The 17,333-nt window shown below is 46.7% G+C and overlaps 2 protein-coding genes across 2 annotated transcripts in view; one reads left to right on the top strand and one right to left on the bottom strand.

Annotated features, from left to right (window-relative positions):
* The window catches only part of LOC134062342 (neurotrophin receptor-interacting factor homolog), a gene marked incomplete in the record, with an annotated part of 1,833 nt that extends 1,428 nt beyond the window's left edge, over positions 1 to 405 (bottom strand). Inside the window, 1 exon segment of the mRNA XM_062518321.1 lies at positions 1 to 405. Coding sequence (XP_062374305.1) covers positions 1 to 322 — 322 coding nt within the window.
* The window catches only part of hmga2 (high mobility group AT-hook 2), a 30,898-nt gene that overhangs the window by 3,402 nt on the left and 10,163 nt on the right, over positions 1 to 17,333 (top strand). Inside the window, exons 2-3 of the mRNA XM_062518572.1 lie at positions 1,507 to 1,592; positions 7,716 to 7,766. Of these exons, the coding sequence (XP_062374556.1) occupies positions 1,507 to 1,592; positions 7,716 to 7,766 (137 nt within the window). The remainder of the gene's footprint in view (positions 1 to 1,506; positions 1,593 to 7,715; positions 7,767 to 17,333) is intronic.

Raw genomic sequence — 17,333 nt, 5'->3', positions numbered from 1 at the left:
GACGGCTTGGGGCAGAGGACCCTTCCAGGCCATGGCTCGGAGGGAGATGGAGGTGCTCGCCAGGATCCGGGGTGGTCCTCTCCTGCACCTCCCGCTGAAGAAGGCTAAATTGGTGCTGTATGGTCCTCCACTGTCGGGATGCTTCCTGCTCCATGCGATCCTCTCGGGGCTGCTGCTGCGCCATATAGGTACGGATCAGGTCCCACAGATCCTGTAGGGAGGCATCCTCAACCACATCAGCCAACTCTGGATCCTCCTGAAAAGCCTCTTCTCCTCCAGTGGCACTAACCTCTGGCTGAATAGTCCTCTTCTTAGGTGCCATAACGCTTAACCCCAAAACAGCAGGAAAAGAATCCAAAAAGGGAAAAACAAAAAAACATTAAAAAATACTCACTACTGCTCTCTAATGGCTACTGCTCTCTAATGGCCATCCCACCGCTGCCACCAGTTGTAATGGAACCGAGCCAGGTTACCAAAGATTGTGGGTTGGCCGAAGAAGCAGAGGCAGTAGTTGAGGATGGACAATCATTTATTGTTAGGCTTGCCTTGAAGCAAGCAAAAGAGTCCATGGAAAAAATATAAATAAGGAAAAAGTTTACAATAATATTCTTGCAAGAATTCCAAAAAACAGTGTGAATCATCTACTTTGGCCTCTAATCAAAATACAGAGCCATATACTCACATTACCTAGGCCCAGACCAGACTAACATCAGACTAGACAAGGGGGAACATATACATGGCAGCCAGCACCATTCAACATACACAGGTAAACACTAAACAATCAATTAACGCACAATAGACAAAACAGACTCTGAGCCACAAGCACAAACATATTACATTATGCCTCTAGCAAATACAATCAAATACATTATCAAATAAAGAGCTTGGTTATATGCGAACAGGCTGAACCTAGAGGCGGCTTCATTAGGATAGTCTCGAAATCCCCTACAATAATTACGCCTCATGGAACAGTCCAATCCCGCCCGGAACCAATAAAAAGTCTTAGCATCTTATCGGCTCTCCTTTGTCACCAGACCTTCAGATGCCGAAACGAGAGGACGTCACGCACCCAATCGGTAGCTATCGGTTAAGCAAATGTTCATGCATTGTCCAGGCCTACGCGTCAACTTCGACAAACAATAAACATGCCACCATAGCTAACAGCTCCGTCTTGTGTCATTTTTATACAGTATAGCGTGAAATAACAAGCCAACTAGCAATGGCTCAGGAGTGTGTGCATTGTGTGTAAGTGTATGTATGTAAACAGCTGATCAGTAGACGAGTGCCGACAGGGCACCAGACCTGTGCGGTTGTAGCTGGACCGTCACAGTCTTGACTCATAGCGCACCAAGCAAATGAAAGGCTACCATTAAATGAGTACATTGTTGAAAGGCACCTTGTCCTTTCTGCATTGGGGGGTGTGGGGGGGTAGTGGGGCAGTGGGGCAGTGGGCCATAGCATTGTTTCCTGTCCTCATCGCCTGCGTTCACCTCCTCTTCTCCTCAGGAGCCCACGGGCGAGCCTGTCCCCAAACGACCGAGGGGGCGCCCTAAAGGCAGCAAGAACAAGGGCCCTCCAAGGCAGCACAGAAGGTGAGAACCAGCCAGAGACAGGCGTCTGGTCTCTACACCTCACTACACTTCCACCTAATTCCCAACCAGCTGGACACACACACACACACACACACACATGCACCCTAGGTGTTTCAGACCACCTAGATCCTAAGATCCCACATGCTGTTAGGAACTGTGCAGTGGTTTGAAAATGACGTCTGGTTTCATAATACTAGTTATGCCTATAGAGAACCCAACACCATGTGTGGCGTTGAAGACCTGAAAGTGCAATTGCTTTGCTGTTTTTAAAGCAGGGGGAACTGACCATTTTTTGACCAATCAAAATTTCAAAGTGAGTCAGAGGTGTGAGGAGAACATTAACAAGCACAATGTCTGAGCGCACTGTGGTGTGGGAACTGCGTTCCTGATATCTTAATTACAAACCATGAACGTTGTGCTTGTGAATGGCCAGCATATGAAACAGTCCAAACCACAGTGGGCTGAGGCCATGGCTGCATGTTTCAGCACTGTTGTAAACACTCTAGTCCCACAACGGGGGTATCCTGGAGCTGAACACACCTAAAAGTGCTGGGTCTAAACACACGCTGAAGCACACTCTGTTAAACATTTCCTGTAAAAACCAGTAAGTTCCTGGCAGTTATTGGCCAGTAACATGGTGTCGTTCTTTTCTAGTAACAAGAAGAAAAAATAGTTTTACATTATTTCAAGTATATTACCAGAAGAAAGTCACCAGTATTACTATAGTAGTCGTCTGTTTTTGAATATACACAAGGAGTAAGTCTACCATAAAAACAAAACAACAACAAAAACAGCTGTTTCCGTTCCAAATTAATCTCTAAAGCAATTGCCCAGTAAATTAGAGTACTGTTGCTTTAGACCAAGTTACTAACGTCTAAAGTACAAATAAGGCTACTGTAATATACAGAAGTACTAAAATGCTTGGACCTCTAACCACCAGACCTCCCCGCGGTAATCTGTGAGTGAAGTTAGTCGGTTGCAGTTTTGGGGTTTACAACACAACAAACGCCCAAACGAGTCTTGAACAGTGTCATTGCTCAGATCTGCTTTGGAAGTGGAAGTGTTCATTATTATTGTACTCAGCTAGACGTCTCACACGTTTGTTGATAACCACACCCATCCAAATGTACTTGCTCAATGAAATAGTTTGGTTCAACATGGTCAGGGCTGTCCCTAACAATGGTGGACAATGGTGGAGCTCAACATAAGCCGACATGTTTATGAAGGTGCAAGCCATGACCCGCACCCCTCTGGACCAAACCACAGCAAGTCACAGATTTGATTAGTCAATTGCTAGAATATCATTGGAGAACCCCTCAACTTAGTGTGCACATGCAGCAGAGGTGTAGAAGGGCTATTCTAGTCTGTAGCCTGTCTGTATGCTAATCTGTAGTCGCAGTGAGGAAGCACACACCTGGAGAGTGAAAAAGTATCTATTTGTGGGTATGTCCATTCTGTCCAATGTGTTTGTGATTGAGCTCATCAGGCAGCTGTCATAGTCCTGTCAAGAAGAGAACAAATCTTGTTACATTGTCTGTCAGATCTGCAATAATACTTTAATGCACTTTGTTCAATGCAATAAGTTCATACATTGAAATGTAAGCACTGTAGCTTCTCTGGGGTGTAAATACTACATATCCTACACTTATAAACTCACTGATGCCTGATCATCCATATCTCTTCATGAACTGTACATATAAGATCATTGAAATACTTATGAGGGATTAAAAGCGCCTGTATTACATGCATTAATCAGACATACAGCTCAGTGCCCATCAGTTTAACTGGTCACAATTCAGAGAATTCAGCAGAGAAATGAAAGTTTTGACTTGAATTGCTCTTTTGCAGCTTTTCCATCTCAGTTCAACATATGAAGCATTACAAATTCCAGTGTCTTAGAAAGGCCTGAGCTCCTAGAACAGTAAAGGTTATATTCCATATTGCAGTTGTATGACACATATTACTATGCAGGACATCAGTTCTACAATAAAATGCTGTTTCAGTGATACACACACATTTCTCACCATGTAATTGTGATTCACTATAATGCTCTGCAGAGCAGGTCTTCAGTAATGTACTTTACAAATTGCTAACAGTGCACATGCAGTCTTTGAATTACTCTCTCTCTCTCCCTCCCTCCCTCTCTCTCTCTCTCTCTCTCTGTCTCTCTCTCTCTCTCTCTCTCTCACACACACACACACACACACACCCACAGACCCAGACACACACACACACACACACACACAGTGCTTATAAGTAATTTCAGTGTGTATAGTCTGGGTTGTCATGTTCTCCTACATGCTGGCACATACATGCAAACGGAGCTAATTGCAAGTCTGTAACACATAATCTTTGTTGCTTCCCAACACATAGCTCACCTTACATCTCTGCAGCAGACGTTCATGTCAGGGCCACCAATGGTGTGTTTCTGTAAAAAAAAAAAAAACCCTGTAAAGCCTTATCAAGGGGAATGTGTGTTGATGAATTCCGCCGAGGAGCGCAATGTAATGAGCTAATTTTTCCACTCGCATGCACTGGTTCGTGTGGGAAGTTCCCCCTGACATCCACTACAATCTTTGGTTTAAAGTCTTACAGCTTGACTTAGCCTAAGCCATCAAGGGAAAGTTTGGATGTCTTCATTTATTTTGGGGATTCAGCTGTGTGAAGGGCTCGATGACAGCAAAGTTAGGGCTCTTCCGCATTAAGGTACCACTGTAAACAATCTGGGGTTACTTTGAAAACTGAACCACTCTGCTGCCAGAGTAAGCCTGTTTCGTCTCATTTGGCATTGTTATGATAAACAGACGAGATATAAATCTCCAAAGATGAAAGGAGACAGAATTGTGAAGGCGCCTCACTGTGAAAACTTTTCACAAGGTTTGCTCACCCTCCCAGAATCCATCACTCTCACTGTCTATTAGCGCTCTATGATTGAGGGTATTTGCTGCCACTAAAAGAAAACTCTTCCCTTAAGAGAACAGTAGGGCATACATCCCCTCACGCACAGATTCAGTTTGGAACATGCTGTGATGAATTATTTCATTCTCCAGTGACCACGCTATTCCCATTGTTAAGAAATCGTCTGCAAGTGAGCTGATTAAGTGTGCCATTCCACAGCAATTAGCAAATGTATAATAATTTCTCTGCAGAAAATCTGAAATTGCCCCATTTTTTACATTGAGGTTGGGTCTCATGTCAAAGTTATTTTAAGACATTTACATGGATTTTTTTTGTGTAAGCCTCAAAATGGTACACGTACACCCTTAAGACCTTAACCCTCAAATTTCTACTTGATTCGGAAAAATTAGCATTTTGAGAAAAGTACAAGTACAAGTTTTGCACAAAAGGGGCTATGAATAGACACCCCAAGAGTGTATGTGTCTCCATATGCCTAATTTAAAAGGACGGTATCTTTAAACCACTGGCAACTTTTTCCAGTCTATGGTTGCCACTCATTTGCCATAAATAGTCATTCCGTTGTGGATGTGCAAGTGTGCAAGTGTGCCCACCATCCCTACTTGATTTGGACTGAAAAGCACCATTGACTTCAATTAAATCATTTTAGAACGACCATATTATTGTTAATTTATATTTTTGTGTAAGTTTATCTGCATTAGCTGTAAAATGTTCCAGGTTTCCACGTGCCCTTTATATAGCTTCCATCAGCAGTTGCTTTGCCTCAGAGACATGTGCAGTGCTATCTTGGACCAATATAATAAAGAAGACCTTGGCGGCCGTTATTGGAGTGTAGAGCAGTGTCAAGCCCAGTCCCTGATCATCTGCTCAATAAATTTGCGCTAATGACACACTAGAATATTTTCCGAGGATCAGTCATTGTTGCAACTTGATACAATAGACCAAGGAGCTAATTTTAAACCCTCCTTCCTAAAGCTTAGTCTGGCATGCTGCGCTCATTCTCCAGTAATGGCCAGTGGCCTTGTCTTCTCTCTCTCTCCCTCTCTTTCTTTCTCTATCCCTCTCTCCGTCACACGTGCCAATGTGTCCTCATGTCACAGGGCAAGAGTTGAGTGCACGCTATGATGGCACCGGATCCACCCCGTTCTGCGCCACATCAGCGCCAGACGTGAGCCCTAGTCGGGTGTTTTCCGGGCAGAGATCCCCTTAAAGCCAACAGCACACTCAGCTCTGCTGTAGAGAGCCGGCCAGCGCTCCAAACTAGACATGCTAACACAGCCATGATTAATTTAGCAAGGTGTAGGCTTACACCCCCATTAAATCTCCTGATTAAAAATGCAGTGTCCCACACAGACAGGTTCACAGACAGCACAGACTGGGTGATTGGGACGGAGGGGGGGTGCGGGGTGGGGGAGGTTAGTGACCATATGGGGCAGGGTGGAGTTTTCTGCTGCCCACCCAAATACCATTTTATTTTAACCCGCAATGCAGAGTGATTAGCGGGGACTTAAGCGGCAGGCATGCGCTAACAAAGTGTGCGGCCCTCAGGTATGAACAAACTGTCGGAGTGGCTCTGACGGCCAGGCTCCCCGAGGCTTGTGTTTCAGACAGCTGGAGAACATATATCCATTCACTGGCCTCAAATTGTTACGTGTTTAAGGACCAGAATGACCGGGGGCCGAATGGCCGGGGGCCGAATGGCAGCGGTCAGCCGCGGGCCGAGCGGAGAGCGGAGAGCAGAGGTGGCGGGGATGAGCCCTGAGATGGCTCCCCGAGCCCCATGCCTCTCTGCCCCCGGCGGTCCCATGGCACACGGGCTTATGTTTCTCCACTCGCTCCGGGTTTGCCGAGGGCTTGGATGGAGTGTCCTTGGGGTATTTAAAACAAACTGTGCTTGTTGGGAGAGCCGTAACGTGAGACTCAACAATGCGCGCGCGCTTAGTCAGGCCAGGCATGCAGGGCCCTACAGGGCAGAACACATCAGACAACGCATACATCTCTCCTTTCTCTCACTCGCTCACTCGCTTTTTTCTGTCTCTGCCCATGTCTCTCTGTCGCTCTCTCCCTTTCTCTCTCTCTCTTCCTCTCTCTCTCCTTTTCTTTTGTTGGGTGATGGGAGTTTTTAAAAAAAAAAAAAAAAAAAAGCTCTGAGGGTATCTCTTGTGTCTGTCTGCAAGCACACCATGGGAATAAGGGTGGAATGTACAAAATGTGCATTACCTCTGCAGACTGTTGTCGAAGCGGTCTGATAGAAAGGTCAACACATATTGGCTTTCAGTGGGATTGTTTAACTGTTGTAGCTGAAGGTTTACGCTGGTATGGAAACGCACATGTTCCCAAACAATTACAACCACTACCCTACTTATGCCACTAACCTAACAGAGACCGCGGATTTGACTTTACCCTCAGCAGTGGTGTGTTTCTCAGGTTTTGGTGTTTTTTTTAACAGAAGGTTTAAGAAGGACTGTGGTGCACCTACCTGACCATTGTTCTCCTTTTGATACTTACCTGCAGAGGTTCATTTGCAAAATTCATCAGGTTTTGGCAGTTTGGGCAGGGTTTCACTGCACCCCATTCCCCTTGCCACCCTTCGCCAGAAGAGCACTTAATATCTAATGAATTATTGAGACGCGTCTTGTCATGTTAATCGTCTTTTTCACTGTGCGGGGCAGAGCTGCTTCTTATGGCCCTCCACAGATCTGCCCACAGGGCTTGGCAGTCTTACTACCAACAACTGTCAAATCTCCCGTTTTTCTTTGGTGTCAAGTTGAAGGAGTACCGTTTTCTCAAGGTTTACTGTGTCTTCGAGAATATCCCTTTACCAGAGACTACCTCACCTATATCCTTCTAGACAGTCAGGAGCAGCACATCAGCTTGCACGGCATAGGAGTCAAAAATAAAGACAACACCATCCTAGACAGTTACTTTATTGGGGCGGCCATGAATGAGCAATGGTGGCTGGTCTTTCCAAAGACCCAAACCATGGGATACTGATCCTGGAACTGTCCATCTGGGTCCTCATTGGTCCACTGGGCATACTGATTGTGGCCTACTCATTTGCACTTGAATGGCATAAAATTCCACTGGTGCAATATGACTCCTCCCTCAGTGTAAAATGGGGGAGCTTCTTGTCCTTGGCTAGATTCAGGGTGTCACACAGAGCAGGGGCTGCATATTGATCAGTGTCCACTTTTGATCCGTTCACAGAAAGCTGAGGCCACAGGTGAAAAGAGACCCAGAGGCCGACCCAGGAAATGGGTAAGTAACTTTCGTGATTTCCTTCCTTCTTTTTTTTTACTCAAGTTTGTCCCCATAGAAGACCACACACACACACACACACACACACACACACACAAAGTGACACCATAAAATTCAAGTGTACACCCCATACATATAACATAATGTGAGACAAATTGGTTCCACTTGAAAAATGGCAGGACTGTCCTTTGTGAATGAATGTGTGGCGGTTAGTGTCTCTCCTCAGCCCAAGCTGTGTGAATGAGGAGCGTGTTACCATTAACACTTTCACCGCGCTATCATTTCTGTTAATTATATTCTTTGCACACAAGCCCACTTCCTACTTAGTTTCACTGATAGCTTCTTGTGGATGTATATTTAAGGGATTGAGCAAATGTTCATGTTATCAGCTAAAGAAAATGTTTATACTCCACATTGACCACAGGAATACTTAAATAATCCTCAGACAGCTTGAAATTCTCTGTGTTTATCAGGTCATAAGTGACATAATTGATTCATAGTGGGACGGAAAGCTGCAGGCTGTTAAAAGTGCCACCAGGAGCCCAGCTGTAATACAGTTGGAGCTATAGTGAACTCTCTCTGGCATGTGAGCTTCATTTCCTTAAGGATTCCTTTCACCTACAAATGAACAGAGACCAGTGAGCTTCTGTTCACTTCGACAGGTGTATGTGCCTACAGTATTTGTATGTGTGTGTGTGTGTGTGTGTGTGTGTGTGTGTGTGTGTGTGTGACTAGAAGTGATTTAGGAAGGTTAGTGGAAGGTTTCAGCATCATATGCACTTAAATACGTGTAAATAGTGTCATTATATCTGTCATTCACCGTGATATAATCCAACCATCAACCATTCAGGTCAGGGGAATGGTATAGTGCAGTTTTTCAGAGCACTATATGTTAAACAAACGGCTAGTAATACAGCCATCAAGTCGTAGCAAAATTCTACGAGACTTGCTCAATCTATTTGACGGCCATTTTTTTCTTGTGATGAGTGTGAATGCAGTTTTCATGAGGTGGCCTCACGGGACTCGTCCAGACCCTCATAATCTGCTCCAGCTCTCAGACTGTCTCTGTCTCCTGTGAATGAACTGCAAAGCGCGCGGCTACATTCATAATTTCCCCTTGTGTTGCCAGCATGCATGAGCACTGCGTTACTCATCAAAGGCGCTATATACATCCCGGTGATTCCCTAGCGCTGGAATGGTGAATGGAGGTGAATAAGCCAGACCGCCAGACAGAGACAGACTGGAGTTCGCAACCTCAATTCAGCAATGTCTGCCAACATGATCTAGCGCCACGCTCATTTTCTCTGAAAAGGCCCTGCTTTTACCATGCTATATGAAGCCACTGAACCCTTGGACTGAACTGATAAAGGAGTTCAATTTATGGCAGCGTTTCCTTTGTACTGGTGCCCGGCGACTCTCGGCAGCCCTTTCATGGTGTCTGTCTCCTGCAGGTACACACACCTTCGCACCACATCGCCCACGCACTCCCAGTCGCCCACACACTCCTGTCCCTGGCACGCCGCCCATGCGACTGTAAAGCACATAGCAAACAGACTGCTGTTAGCACTCTCTCTCTCTCTCTCTCCCTCTCTCCCTCTCTCCTGACCCTGTACCTGGGCCATAATGTGGATCTGCCCTCCTAATGAAAACCCAATAGCATTTGCTCTTTAGACAGCAGCCCATACAGGGTCCTGAGCACTGAGATGTGGGTTTTGTAAAGACCATATTGATCGACTCTGTTGGTTGACTCTCTGGCTGCAGCCCTGCGGATCTAAGGTTAACTAGGGCTCTGCGAGGGCACAAGTTGCTCTTTGAGAACCTTTCCTGAGCAGAACTCTCTGTGAGAATGCCATGAATGCCGTGGAACAGTGACATATTACAAGACAAGGCTGCGTTAATTTGCTGAACTCTCTCTCTGGTGTGTGCGCGCTTTGAGTAACAACATCCATTCAGCCAAAGTGACCCGCGTGAAGTGGTAACCGAGTCAGTGAAATGCGTCCAAACGCAGCTCAGAGGGAAATGTGACCCCGTGCATGGAGGATGGGAGGGGGGGGGGTGGGGTCCTCATTAGGAAGTCCTGCTCACCTTCCCAGAACAGGGCTCGCAATTGACGCGCTGCACTCGGCCCATCTCAGGGCCACGACACGCACACTGCACCAGCCATTAGCTCACCGAGGGCGGTCAGGGCCAGAGGACTGACTTTGTTTCGCTTTTTTTCTTTTTTTTTTTTATGAATGGACTGAGCGCGAGCGTGTCTTTCCACGGGCCGTCCTCATGTATGGGCCACTTTGTGTGGCTTTGAAAGGCCGGGTTATGATCTGTTTGGTAGCTTTAGTGTGTCACAGATGAATTGGCATGGCCCTGAGGTCTCCCTAGCCACACGGCTGCTCCAGGCATACAGGGTGGACTTGTCAGGGGCCTGGACGTTCCAGCCCTGGATAAACAAGTCAGCTTTCTTCATTCAGCTACCGCTCGCCCTCCTGCAACTAATTATAGCATATCCTTTTTGGCTACAAGGGGCCATTGGAATGTTTTCCTTCGCCTTGCTCCCCCCCCCCCCTCACCCCCCCGCAACGACCACCACCCCCACCCTCAAATGGTTAATAGAAGAAGGTGGCTGTGGCCACCGGCAGGGAAAGAAAGAAGTTGTCTCACCATACCTGACCCTCAGGGAACTCTGAGTGTTGGTCTGTGGAACCTGGCCAGCGGTCTTGAGCGTCTCGATGGAAAATCTCTCTCTAAGTGGCTCCGAGCGCTGTTTGGTGTTCACCAAAAACGTTCTCTCATTCCCATCAGGGCTTCCCCCCTTTTGTTTTGTGTGTGGAATGAAAAGTCAGACGTAATTTGATTTTCTACATTCATTTTGAAAGGTCCAATAAAGGCGCGAGCTATTTTGGAGTTCTAAGTCACATGCTGCTCAAAATGGAACCAACGTTCAACATTCAACTAAACCAATCAAAGAAGCAGACGATGACCACAATGGGATTGGTTGAACGTCTTTCTTCATTATGTCTGAAAAACTAAAATGAAGAAAAAGTTAAGCTAAAGTCAGTAAATTCCACAAAATAACATTAAAACTAAAATTATACTCTTCTAACACAAATAAAAAAAAAAGCCAAAACCAAACTGAAAGACTAAAGTTAATGAAAATGTCAAAGCCTAATAACTGAAAATGAATGAAAATTTCAAAACTAATAACTCTGCCCCTAATATGGCACTTGATGAGTTTCAAAGTTTGGGAATTAGTGGTCTGTGGTTACAACAGCAACAAGCAGAGTTGGAAGCAGTCGCTGCAGTGCATACCTCCCCATTCTTCTTACTGATCTGTGGTCGCTAATACGCAGCTGAGTAACTGTTTCTAATATGAAACACATCCTGAGTGAGAAGCTCTGGCCATACAGAATTGGCAGCTTTGTTGTTTTCACTGAGTCACTGTCATACTCATGGGAAGTGATCAGATGCAAAAATATTTGTTTACAACTTTTAAAAACTTTGAAAAAAAAGAAAAAAAATCCACGGAAATGTATTTTGTATAGCAGCATTACTGGATGTATTGTAGATTGGATTGTAATTTGGTACATTTGAATTGTTCTGAATTGTTCAGAAGTCTGATGTTGAGGGAGTATACTTTAAGGTCTTTAATCAAATATTCTAATTGGCTGGCACGTGTCTATTGGCATGTTTTCATGGGGACACACCCCATGAACCAATCAAGGGCTGACAGGAAATAGATGTGGTGGCCTCATATCAGACTATTGAGCTGGATAACAGACTGTTGCCACATGCAACTATTCATACAAACTATGGAGCTCTAGTGGACACCCCTGAAGGATGATCCAGGACCCCTCTGCTGTGTCCTGACCATTCTGATGAGTTTTATTTTGGCATAATGGTGAGAATGATTATTTTGATGATAATGAAAAAAAAAAAAAAAAAAAAAATACCCTGCTCTCCAGGGTCTCTTAACACATGACAGATCATCATGTAGTTTTGATAACATAAAAGATGGCATTACCCATAGCTCTTTTACTGATGAAAGCTCTGTGCCTTTCTCCGGGGTCTGTGGTAGGTGGCTAACTGGCCCTGGTGTCCAGAGAGAGGCCCCCCCTGGCCTCATTCATGGCTATTCTCCGCTCGGTGCCCGCTCTGCACAGGTGTGGAGATGAATGGCTCTCACAGACAGACAGGCTTTCCTGTTGGTCCAGCAGGGATGTGCAGCAGTCCGGCTGCCAACTGGCTGCTGTCCACACGGTTTTATGGGCTTGGTAGCTCTACAGTTATAGAGTGCACAATGTGTGTGTGTGAGAGTGTGTTTGTGTTAGTATGTGTGTGTGTCTGTGTGTGTGTGTGTGTGTGTGTGTGTGAGCGCCTGAGTGTGTGTGAGAGATGCAGACACCCTCTTCCCCCTAGACTTGTCAAAACTCTTGCTCCTTCAGTGGTTGATTTCTCACTATGCAGCTCCTCTGAGTACTTGCCTTAATAAAAATAAATGGGAACTTAAAAGATAATCAGTTTATTTTCTCATGGCGTCTCTCCATAGATAGCATCTAGCCACATGTTGCACCCCAGTAGGTTTCTGCTGATTCTCACCAGCCAGGCAGTCAGGAGAGTGTGGAGCCGTCCTGTGCTGAATGTCTTTTGTCTGATGAGAGTGGGGGGAGAGGGGAAAACAAATCACCATCTTCTCCCTCTTCTTAGGTGGCTTTTTCCATTTCCCGTGCTCAGCTTCTCAGTTACATTCGCTGTACAAAAACCAGACCAGTTGGCCTTGAGCTGCCCAGCTGCTTCTCAGGCTGCAGACCCCCCCCCCCACACACACACACACACACACACACAGAGCATTAACTGGACACCACCCCACACTACGCAACACTTCCGAACCTCTGTGTCCGTGCACAGTCAATGAAACGTGAAAAAAAACACATAAACAAGCGTAAACAAACAAAAGCCACGGCCCCAAAAAACTCCTACTGGGCGTCTGACTCAGCCGTAGAGGAAGTGAGGAGATGAATGAGAGAGGAGGCACGGGTGGGCGGCCAAGAGGAAGTGCTCTCCTCTCCTCTCCTCTCCTCTCCTCTCCTCTCCTCTCCTCTCCTCTCCTCTCTTCTCCTCTCTTCTCTTCTCCTCTCCCTCCCTCTCTCCTCTCCTCTCCCTCCCTCTCTCCTCTCCTCTCCTCCTCAGTACTGGGCTGTGGCGCTGCTGGTGCTGCTCTTGGCCGGGCGACAGACGCTGTTGACAGGTGGAGAGGAGTGGAATCAGAGCAGGGGCTAACAGGAGGAGGAGGGGGGAGTGGGCTGGGGGGGTAAGCCCTGCGTTTGGGGGTCATCCAACAGTGTGGAAATGGACTGGGGAGGCTCCGAAAGCCCTCTGCCACTGCCAGAGTGTGAAATGGTACTTTCTTCTTTTTTCCTTCCTTTCTTTCTCTCTCTTTCTTTCTTTCTCTCTCTCTTTCTTTCTTTCTTTCTTTCTTTCTTTCTTAATTGTCTCTGTTCCCCTCTTCTCTCCCATGATCCCTCTCTCTCTCTCTCTTCAGTGTCTCTCTTATGTCTCTTTGTTTAGAAGCGTGTGTGTTTGTAAGGTGCTAGGAGGAAGCGTGTGTGTTTGTAAGGTGCTAGGAGGAAGCCTGTGTGTTTGTAAGGTGCTAGGAGGAAGCGTGTGTATTTGTAAGGTGCTAGGAGGATCCCATGATGGGAATTCAGGGTCAAACCCTTTTTATAGTCTCAGCGTGCTTCACTGGCAAAATATTGAACTTGGCCTCCTGGGCTTACTGGGCTGCAGTTTTCCCCGCGCCAGAAGAGTTCCTCTTGCAGGCTGTTTGTCGGAGTGTGAATCACCAGTGTGTATGCGGCATACCCTGGCTGGGTAGTCTCCACTGGGTTTACAGATGCCCGCAAATTGGGGCACGCTAGTCACAAAAGTAGGTTCTGTCTGTCTCCTTGGAATTTACTTTTTATTTGCATTGAGTGGTCTCCTGCTGCGTTTGCTTTCGAAGTTTCTGCGCTTTCTTCATTTTTCGTGGAATGTTACAACGAGCTCCAGCGTTCTATTAGTGATCAGCGCAGCGACGTGGGCGAGATGGAGAGTGGGGTTGCTGGGAGCTGAGGTATGTTGTAACCCTGGGGCTGGGTTTATTTTGTGGCTTGGAGCAGAGTCTTGTCCCTCCCTGGCTGGCTGTGAGAGAGCCTGGACAGCTCTGCCTCATTCCCTGCATTTCAGCCCTTCCCCCTGCCTCTCTCTCTCCCCTCCTCTTCCCTCTTCCCTCGCTTCCCTCTCTCTTTCTTCCTTTCTCTCTTTTTTGTGTCTCTCAAACGCACACACACACACACATGCGCACGCACGCATGCACGTACGTACGCACGCGCGCACGCACACACACACACACACACACACACACACACACACACACACACGCACACACACACACACACACACACACACACACACACACAGTCTATCCCTCTCCCTCCGACTCTGGCCCGTGAGTCTGAATTCCTGCCAACAGGGGCGTGTGTCCAGGCCGGGACTCCACACACACCAGGAGTTTTCTGGGACCACCTCAACGGATTTCCACTAGTGACCTCTGGAGCCCCCCACCCCCCTCCCCTCCCCTCCCCACATGCCTGCCCCCTCCCTTCCCTCTCCTCGCCCCCTCCCTCCCTCCCTCCCTTTCCTGCTGCAGCCTCTGGAAGCGCTTTAATCATTTCACTCTGAGCCAGAGACTAAAACAGCAGTCCCGGTAGGTGCTCCGGAGATGAGGATGTAAAAGGCAATGGAGTTCAGACCCGCAGGAGAGAAAGAGAAAGCAGGAGGGAGTGAAAGAGAGAGAGAGAGAGAGAGAGAGAGAGAGAGAGAGAGAGAGAGTGAGAGAGAGAGAGAGCACCACTCACCCCTGTGTTGACCTACTGTAGGTAAAAGCAGGCTCTGGTGTTTGGAAAGATAGAGATACAGAGAGAGAGAGTAAGAGAGAGAACAAAGAAAAGAAGTTGTTTGAAAATAAACAGCAACTCTTTTTCCCACTAATAGAAAAGGTTTTACCAGCACCTGGGTGGGTTTGCAAAACAGAAAATAGATAATATATAAATAATATCTATGCAATGGAAATGGTACAACTTGTACATGTTATAACTTGTAATATAAATGCCAACATTCTAGTTACTGATGTACTAACATCTATATATGGGATGGGTTTTGTTTGGACCTTTTGGTATGATATAGGTGGCGCATGTGTAAGAGAAAGATAGAAAGAGGAACAGAGGAAAAGAGGAGAGAGAGAGAGAGAGAGAGGGAGAGGGGGAGAGTGTTTGTAAAGCGGGGAAAGGTATGTGACACATGTTATTGATGGTTAGGCCTCCATACAACCCAAGGCCTTTATCCTGCCTTGGCTCCACATGCTCAGGCTCTATTTCCTGTTGAAGGTGAGACAAGGCTGCCACAGAGAGGCCTGCCATTGGGAACGCTCCCGCACACACTCTCAGCACCAGAGCCCTTCCTTCCCTCCACTGCCCCCTCACCCACAGCACACACATGTCCTGTGAATGTGAACCTTCATTCAGATGAAGCAGCACATGGAGAAAAAAAGCTCAAGTATTTTATTATTGTTCGATTATTTTGAGAATTGTTGTATTTTTTTTATTATTTATTTTTTAAACGTACATCTTTAAAAATAGCCTACAACCTCCATGAACATGCTGAGGAATTGTAGACGGGGATCTTCTTCATGGCCCTGTGCCCTCCAGAAGAATGACATTGGAGGGAAGCGGGGTCATCCCAGATATGTAGAAACACACTCGAGGTTTGTGTTCAATTTCATACTGTCTTGCAGGGGGGAAGTGGGGAGTGGGGGCGGGGGGCTTAGAAGCTGGGGCCTTTCTTTCCCCTTCCCCAAACGGACACAGAGACACACTTGCATGAGGCCTGTCAATTTGCCACAGTTAACGACCGTGATTAATGTGTGGAAAGATCAAGTTCACATTCATTACATTTCTGTTAGTTCAGAGACGGGAAAGGAAAGCAATCAGGCAAACAAAGCAGAACCCTCTCCAAATAGAAAGATGCCTTCTGGACGGGAGGCTTGTATCAACCAACAATGTGCAAAAAGAAAAACAAGCTGGGCTCTGTTGATTCCCATGTCCGTGCTTTTTGACATTCCAGAGTGCGAAATGCAGGAGTACCATATGAGAATGTGCTCATTTTGGATGCCAGAACATGTATCACTTTTATTGTGTGCACGAATAAGCCAAAATATGCTGTGAGTCCTTACATACAGTACAGTCAGCGTATGTGCACTGAAAACAGCCCCCCTACCAGCTTTGCAGGCTGCAATTCTTTCAAATTTGTCAAAAATAAGTACTTGCGTTTGCGTCAATACCGTATATCTGCCAATCCCACAGAGATGCAGAAGGTGATCTGGAGAGTTTAATGCATAACATTAACATGATGCTGCTTATTAAAGGCTGCTTATCATGTGTTGAGCTGTCTACATGGATTTCTACACGTCCTTCCTATGTGCATGCAGGATTCTGTGAAACACCAGCTGTGAAATCTACATCAGATTGTGTCAGATGTGTCAGATTCGGCAACATTCAAAAAAGATCCCCCCCCCTTTCAAAACTGGTCTCTGACAGGCCATTGGCTTTCACCACTGTCAAGTTTGTCAGTTTCGGGAAAGAATAGCCGAGCTTTTAGCCAAGAGAAATCAGAACTGTAATGTAAAAGTCAATCCCTGAAACATCCCTCTAAAGACTCGGAGTTATCGACAGACTGCCCCATAAAGACACAAGCAACCCCTCAAGACCGCGTAAAAGAGAAAACTCCCAACTGGAAAGTTGCGTGGAGCAAAACTAAAACCTGAATTATTGCACAGCGCGCACCCCTCCCCTTTTTATCCTCTCTCCTTTGAGAAACTCTGGGAACTGATTTCACTTCAAACAGCGGAGGCTCCCAAACAGAGCAGATCCAATTTGTCTGCGCCTTTCTCTCCTTCCAGAACAACCCCCGAAAACCTCCGAACAAAAGGTTGCTTGTCCTGCCAGGAATTTTCCACATTCCCACATTCCTCTCTGTGGCAGACATTTTTCTCCACTACAAAGGGCCCTTCGGCAAATTCCCCCTAATCGCAGGGTTTAGCCTAGCTCTGATAGGTGCCATTCATAGCACTGTTCAGGAGGGGAGGAGACTGATTGGTGCTGCTGGTGGTGGAGGTGGTTTTAAAAAAAGTGAGTTGGGATTGGGGTAACGTGTGTGTGTGTGTGTGTTTGTGTGTGTGTGTGTGCGTGTGTGTTTGTGCACACGTGAGTGCGTGCATGTGTGCACTGGGGAGCTGGGGGTGATGGTGGCGGGGGAGTTTCTTGGACGAGGAATCTTTTCATGATCTACTGAAATGGTGGAGGCATTCCAGGGGAGATCACAAAGCGGGTGCTGTGGCCTGCACCCTGGAGAAGCCTGGCTTCTTTTCCCCCACTTCCACCTCCAGTCAAACAGAACATGTGGCATTTATTCACGGCAGCACAAGCTCTGGGCTGGGGAGAGGGGAGGGGGGGGGGTGAGGAGGGAGGTGAGGAGGGAAGG

Source organism: Sardina pilchardus, chromosome 17 (assembly GCF_963854185.1).
Source record: "Sardina pilchardus chromosome 17, fSarPil1.1, whole genome shotgun sequence".
NCBI classification, from domain to species: domain Eukaryota; kingdom Metazoa; phylum Chordata; class Actinopteri; order Clupeiformes; family Clupeidae; genus Sardina; species Sardina pilchardus.
The sequence above is the reverse complement of the archived record's forward strand: the minus strand, read 5'-3'. Positions and strand labels throughout refer to the sequence as shown.